The sequence below is a fragment of the Rhinatrema bivittatum genome, chromosome 4 (assembly GCF_901001135.1).
Source record: "Rhinatrema bivittatum chromosome 4, aRhiBiv1.1, whole genome shotgun sequence".
Lineage (NCBI taxonomy): Eukaryota > Metazoa > Chordata > Amphibia > Gymnophiona > Rhinatrematidae > Rhinatrema > Rhinatrema bivittatum.
In genome coordinates this window covers 416,585,113-416,592,332 of record NC_042618.1, presented here as the reverse complement: position 1 = coordinate 416,592,332, position 7,220 = coordinate 416,585,113, and the positions used below count along the sequence as shown (strand labels likewise).

The following is a 7,220-nucleotide window of genomic DNA, read 5'->3' as shown; positions in this document are numbered from 1 at the left end:
CAAATAAAGTTGGTTCATAAGATTCTCTATTACATCAGAATATCCATTAAGCTACAAATGACTACTAATATACACTATCAATGTTTCCTAATGACATGAAGTCATTACTTTTTAATTTTATAGTAATTAGTAGATAAGCTCAGAATTTTATTATTGCTTATGCATGCAACTACAAGTTTTTACAGCTCTTAATTCTGCTCATTGGTTGGTCATTCTCTTATTTCCAAAATTCATGAAGCTGATCACCCCAGACATTATGGAACAAGTCATCGCTCCAAGCAGTAAATAGTTGACAAGCTGTTAAGATCTTCCTATTTAGTGTACAGGAAGATAGTTTGTTACAACATACAATTACCATCAAGTGAAATTTGTTTGTTTAGATTTCAGTTTATTCATTGGATTAAAACCTTAAAAGCAAAATGGAATCTTTCCAGGTGAAATGGAGTATGAAGTACTTCTCCCAAAGTCCTTTAAATATTAATTCAAAAAGCAGAATATGTAATTGGTACTTTATTTTATATAAAGAAAAAAAATATTGCACAGGAGCATTGCATGTCAAGAGTGCAACTAGAGAATACCACAAAAATAAAATTAAACTGCAATCCACAAATTAGCTTCTCAACAGGAAAAGGACTAGGGCCAAACCACATTCTTTTCATGTCTGTAGCAAGTTAAGAACCTTGTAATCTCACAGTTCAGGTTTAATACAATGAGAACACCAATTCAATATTTAGTACACGCACAGTATTTCATTGTATTCCGAAAGTCTTCCAGTGATGTGGTCAACTCAATTTAGCCATACAGGCATATTTTTATTTATTTATTTTTTTTTTTTTTTAACTCAGACTCCCAAATTTCATACACATTTATGAGACTCTGAGCATCCTTGCACTTGTCAAAAATGTATTAGTAGACCAAAAAGCAAATACCTCCTTCAAAGATTCAGAGAAATGAACCAATGATCATGTTTATGTCATGCAACATAGACCATGACCACTTTTCTCTCAAGCCTGTAAAATTTGGAGTTTATTTCAAGCAGAAATTAGGTGCTCACATTTTTAATCTACATAAGGAATCAGATTTTGTTAGAGCATGCACATCAAGACCAGACACCTTTAGTTCACAATCTCTAATAAACCAACTTAAATTGAGGTCAACATTATTATGTGCAACATTAATCAAGCTTTAAACATATTTTGGCTCTTTAAATCTATGTCTAAAGAAGTTACACATACAAATTGACAATGTAGGGCAATATGTTGCAGTGTTCTGCAATATTGCACCATTTAATTTTACAATTTGGAAGTGGCTATTTGGTGTCTATTGCTACTAAGCAAGGCACCAGACTCCTTACACATGCTTTAACCCATTTCCAAACAGAGTATTCAGTCATCCCAAAGCAGTTTTGATGCAATTCTAGACTCATATCTATTGTTAAGTTTTAAAGTGTTTAGCTTTAAACCACTATTTTCATGGTTTCACTTGCATACAAAGGTTAACAAAAAAATTCTACATTTTAAGTCACCCAATTTTACAGAGTCAGCTAATATCTTGTAATTAAAAGTACAGGACACATTTTGGCAAAATTACTTTGGCTCTAACATAGGGGAACGAATAAATATATGGGCCAACTCTTGACATAAGTCCTTACAGTTTTTTAGAAACATGACTGCAATCACGTTAAGAGTTTCGGGAAAAGAAAAAGTCTGGATGTATGCATGATTTTTCCATCCTTGGACTGGAGACAAGGTAAGAAAAATTAAAAAAAAAATTACTAAAAGAGCATATGCAGACAAGCGAACGTCATTCCATCGCTTCTGGAAATACTTCTTGCGGTAAAACCAGGAGTGCAGAGAGAGAGAGAGTCCATTCCGCCAGTATACAAGCTGAGAAAATAAATCATGAACGGAGCCAGAGAGACAAAGTCATCTTGCCAGAGATCCGGATTCCACTTTGCTGTGCGCTTAGCAGCTTTTCCGATCACAAATTTAGCAAAGAAAAAAAAAACATCCAAAGGTTTAAAAGCAGAACTGAGATGTGTATAAGCGATCGAGGTCCCGGTAGTCTGCGGGTGTTAGACAAAAAAAAAAACCCAAAACCCACCCACAGTAACAATACAGAAACCATTTTCTTCTCAAGGCCAACACTGCTCATTGTACATCAGCTAAACATCGTCTACCTACAAATTCAGGTAATGCCACAAGAAAACCAAACACACAAAATCTGGTCCCCGTTCTACGTCGTCACGCCCCACAGTACAACTAAAGGGGTTTTGTTTTAAACAGCAAACGACACAACTTTACCTTCTGAACTACAAAGCCAAGACATAAGAGGCGGGTGGGGAGACGAAGTGCTTCCTCTAGAAAGCTGGATGTGATTTATTACTGTTGTTACTAGCAATCCGTGGGGGCCAGACTCACTTCTTGGAGGTCTGCGTTTTCTTCGGCAGCAGCACGGCCTGGATGTTGGGCAGCACGCCGCCCTGCGCGATAGTCACGCCGCCCAGCAGCTTGTTCAGCTCCTCGTCGTTGCGGATAGCAAGCTGCAGGTGCCGCGGGATGATGCGCGTCTTCTTGTTGTCGCGGGCCGCGTTGCCCGCCAGCTCCAGAATCTCGGCCGACAGGTACTCCAGTACGGCGGCCAGGTAGACGGGGGCGCCAGCCCCCACGCGCTCCGCATAGTTACCCTTCCTGAGCAAACGATGGACGCGGCCTACCGGGAACTGCAGACCGGCGCGCGACGAGCGCGACTTGGCCTTGGCACGGGCCTTGCCGCCGGATTTCCCTCGGCCTGACATGTCGGGAGACTGCAAAGCGCAGAAAGGAAAAAGAAAGGGAGGAAAGAAAGTCACAGTCAGGCCCAAACGAAATCCCCCGAAACGGCAGAGAGCCAAAAAACCAGCAGCAGCCCAGAACTGGCGCCTCCCCCTACCTCTCTAGCTACAACCGCTGCTCACAGTAACCAAAATGTCCGAGGCCGTAGCTGCACTGACAATAAGCAACGCTCCGCTAACGAGTTATAAAGAAAACGCCCCCTCCCGCCCGCTTCCTATTGGCTGGCCGACACTGCCACCTCCTTCCCATTGGTTGCCGCCTCCATCCCTGATTTGCATAGAACCTCCCGCACCCTTGCAAATCCGGGCTATACTGACAGCGCGATGAATTGCTTGGGTGGAGAGGCGCGTGTCTATCGTTAAATAGCGAATTTGGCTGACATAGAACGACATTACAAGTTTCATTTTTTTTTTTCAGTGGTTTATACAGGATTTCAGTGGGATTTGTTTCAAGCTTTTTCCATTACTAACCAGCAAAGCTATATTAAAAGTCCTTATCTGAACATCTGAGACATATCAAAAAGTGTCCCTAGAAAAATCCTCTAAACAGGGTCGTGTGGTAGGCTAGAATTCAGCAGAGTGAGATGAGCGGAGAGAATGCAGTACAGAAAGTAGTTGTACATACATAAACTTTAGTTTTAAAAAATCCACGGTGCATTCATATTCCCTAAATATAAACTGTAATCACCAGGTTTCGAATGTTGAACGCAAAGACTACAATAAATACTTCATCTTTCACAACAGATTCTCATCGCATAGCATGAGTCTCTAAAAACCTAAGAGAGCCATGGATCGTATATATGTTTATAATTACCAGCCTTCACTAGGGCATAACTCTCTAGGGGTTCTGACTGAGGCTCATTCATTATTACATTATGTAGGACAGTAGTGCCTGCCTAATCGGCCTACCTTCACACTTGAGCAGCAGTGGCGTAGCCAGAATTGATTTTTTGGGTGGGCACAAGGTTAACATGGGTGGGCTGTAGGCATGCAGGTCTACTAGTTGTTTTTTTACTGATAAATAATGCCAAATTATGCAGCATAGCATTCACATCTACGCCTAAGTATGAGGTTTACTTAATGATACAAACATAATTCACGGTGATTTGTGGTACTTTAGCCTTCTTATTATTACGATTTTATACACGGCTCCTACCTGTCCATAAATTTTGAGAGAGCGGTTGTGTTGCTTATATTTAAATTGCTAACATCTCAAAATATAGATATATATTTTTACCTTTGTTGTCTGATCTTTGTATTTTTCTAATCAGTTGGTCCTGGTCTCTTTTTCCCATTTTTTCCCTTATAGCTCATTTCCTAATTCCTTTTCAGTGTCTTTCTTCTATTACTGTCTTCTTCCCTTCCACACACACACACACGCTTTCTCTCACAGACTCCCTCTCACACACTCAAGCTGTCACTCTCATATGCTCTCCCCCCCCCCCCCACAAGCTCACATTCAAGTTCTCACCCCTCCCCAGGCTTATATTCTTATGCACACACAGATGCACATCCAGGCACCCATTCTCACCCACACACATAAACCCAGACTCCCATTCTCACCCACAAACCCATGCTCCCAGTCTCACCCACACATATTCAAGCTCCCATTCTCATCCATACATATACACATTTAAGGTACTATTCTCACCCACACATACACACATTCAAGCACCTATTCTTATCCACATATTCAAGCTTCCATTCTCACCCACCCACACAAACCCAGGCTCTCATTCTCACCCATATATACACACATTCAAGCTCCCATTCTCACCCACCCACAAACCCAGGCTCCCATTCTCAACCACACATACACACATTCGAGCTCTCATTCACCCACATATTCAAGCTTCCATTCTCACCCACATACACACCCAGGCTCCAGTTTTCACCCACACACACTCCCATTCTCATCCACACATACACATTCAAGCACGTGCACAGCTTCCGCTTTCTCCCCCAGAGCAGGAAGATCAGCTGCCTCTCCTGCTGCCACCGGACTCCTGCTATCTTCTTCGGGCGTCGGGCCGTACTGCCCGCCGAACTTCCTGTCGGGGGGGGGGGGTGCCGCGCAGCGCACAACGTCCGCTTCCTCCCTCCCCCCCCCCAAGCAGGAAGATCGGCGGGCAGTACGGCCCGACGCCCGAAGATAGCAGGAGGCCGGTGGCAGCAGGAGAGGCAGCTGATCTTCCTGCTCTGGGGGAGAAAGCGGAAGCTGTGCGCAGCGCTTTCGCTCCCCCAAACAGGAAGTTCGGCGGGCCGTTTGACCCGAAGATAGCAGGAGAACGGGTGGCAGCAGGAGAGGCAACTGATCTTCCTGCATTGGGGGGAGGAAGCGGAAGCTGCGCGCGGCGCTTCCGCTCCCCCCTCCCCCCCGAACAGGAAGACCGGTTGGCCATACGGCCGCAGCAGCGCTTCCCCACGTGTGCGTGGGTTCTCTTGTTCGCTGTCGCGGGGATGGGATCCCGCGATAGCCTTGCAGTTCCAGTGCCAGTTGGGTGGGCCTGGGTCTAAGTTGGGTGGGCACCTGCCCACCCAGGCCCATCCGTGGCTACGCCACTGTTGAGCAGGTGTGCCACAGGCAAGTCATTGCTCCAAGGCTCAGTTCCAGACCAGCAACTGAGCTCTAGGCTCAGCATCTCACAGCAACAAGAGACAGCACTGGTGGTGCTTGGGCACTTCTTTCTGAGCCTACATGGCACTGCGGCCCAGTGCCAATAGGACGCATGGAGTGTGGTAATAATTAGTGGGCAGCAGGCAAGGCTGGGGTAGCCTGGGCCCAATTCAGTGCAGTGGACACAGCACCTCCTCCTTTTCCCCCTCATGCGCTTCCTCTTGTGAATCATTCCAGCCACTCTTAGGCCAGGCAGAGTAAAACAAGAAGATGCAAGGAGCACTAGTTGTAATGCAGGTATAGGCCAATGGCATATAGCACATGCAGCAGAGGGCACAGCTTTACACGTGTCCAAAATGCCTCATGCAAAACAGGGATTAGCACAACCAAACCAGCACATAAGTAATAGCACTCATCACATGTAATTTCATCTTGATAAGGCTATTAGTTAAAACCCTAGATGCAAAAAAAAAAAAAAAAAGGCACATGTTTTTACTCTAAAAATTAACATCTGCTCCACAGCAACCAAAAAAAGAACTGGCAAAACAATAAAAATAAAAGGCACCAGCAGTCAAGGTTAGGAAAACAGATACTCGTAAAATTGAGCGTGCGTTTTCCTAACCCGCACTGACAGACACCTCTCCTGGGTGCCCGCTACCAAGGAGGCACAATGTTCCCTATTGCCTTTTTTTTTTTTTTTTAGCAGCAGCCCCTTTTAAATATTACAGCAGGCGCAAAAGAGAGGTGCAGCAGCGCGCATTAGGAAAGCAGCACCCGTTTTCTGCACGCCAATATTGCACCGGGCTGTTAAAGAGGGAACTAGTCCACTGTGATAAGTTCATGTTTGTCTCTTTTCCCTGGCTCTTGATTTCTATTAAACTTGGAAGAGAGACATGTAGGTCTACTTTAGCTCTTCTTTTGACCATACAAGTCCTCTCCATATCCACACTAGTGGCATCATGAATTTAGCATACCTCACACCATTTTTATTAATGTAAATGGGGCTTGGGTATGAAAGTTAGGAAATAATGTCCAAGGAGTACAAAAAGCATGTAGCTTAGAGGCAACTTAGAAGAATGAATGCATGACTGTAAACTCTAGAAATGATGAGATTAGTCTTCAATGTGCATTTTAAAGAGGGACACAGAGGCATGTAACTCTGGTCCTTGAGTATTAGACAAGGCTGAAGTTCAGGCTATCCATACCAAATAAGCACAAGATATATTTTCATAGAATGGGAGGCAGTGCATGCAAATATCTCATGCATATTTATTGTGAATATCCTGAAAAACAGACCGGTTTATGGCTCTTAAAAGACCACTGTTACCATGTAAACATGGTAGTGATGAGCTGCCAATTTCTTCTTAAGGGGCTAGTAACAAGGTGAAATCACTTCTTACCTGACAATTTCCTTTCCTCCACGTAAGGCAAGCCAGTCCACAGCAGTGGGTTGTACACTCCAACAGCAGGTGGAGACGGAGAACAAAGACTTGCTGATGTTCTTTGTTACTTGCACGTGCTTTATAATTTAACCTTTGTTTTTTTTCTTCTAGAACACAACCTATGTTTATAATATAACCTACATTTTATATTATACTTTTGTTCTATACTTATATCCTTGTTACCCTTGAAAAATATCCTCGTTACATTGTATTTTCTACCAGCCTATTACAAGAAACCCACCCCCTACAATAATTAACACCACACCTCTTGTATCATATAACCTCTTGTATCATATAACCTCTCCAACCTCCACAACTCACCTACGTA

General features: G+C 43.7%; 1 protein-coding gene across 2 annotated transcripts; it reads right to left on the bottom strand.

The window, feature by feature from the left end:
- Positions 1–492: 492 nt before the first annotated feature.
- On the bottom strand, positions 493–2,988 carry LOC115091219 (histone H2A type 2-B-like). 2 transcript variants are annotated; one of them, XM_029601291.1, is made up of 2 exons: positions 2,932–2,988; positions 493–2,806 (listed from the first exon to the last, which is right to left on the bottom strand). In XM_029601291.1, the coding sequence occupies exon 2, from the start codon at positions 2,795–2,797 to the stop codon at positions 2,417–2,419; it is 381 nt and encodes a 126-aa protein (XP_029457151.1). In that variant the 5' UTR covers positions 2,798–2,806; positions 2,932–2,988; the 3' UTR covers positions 493–2,416. The 2 variants fall into 2 exon arrangements, with proteins under 2 accessions (XP_029457151.1, XP_029457152.1); XM_029601292.1 differs by having other exon boundaries at positions 2,957–2,977.
- Positions 2,989–7,220: the final 4,232 nt, after the last annotated feature.

Coding starts and splice junctions, on each gene's coding strand:
- LOC115091219 (XM_029601291.1), bottom strand. CDS start 2,797: ATGTCAGGCCGAGGGAAATCCGGCGGCAAGGCCCGTGCCAAGGCCAAG.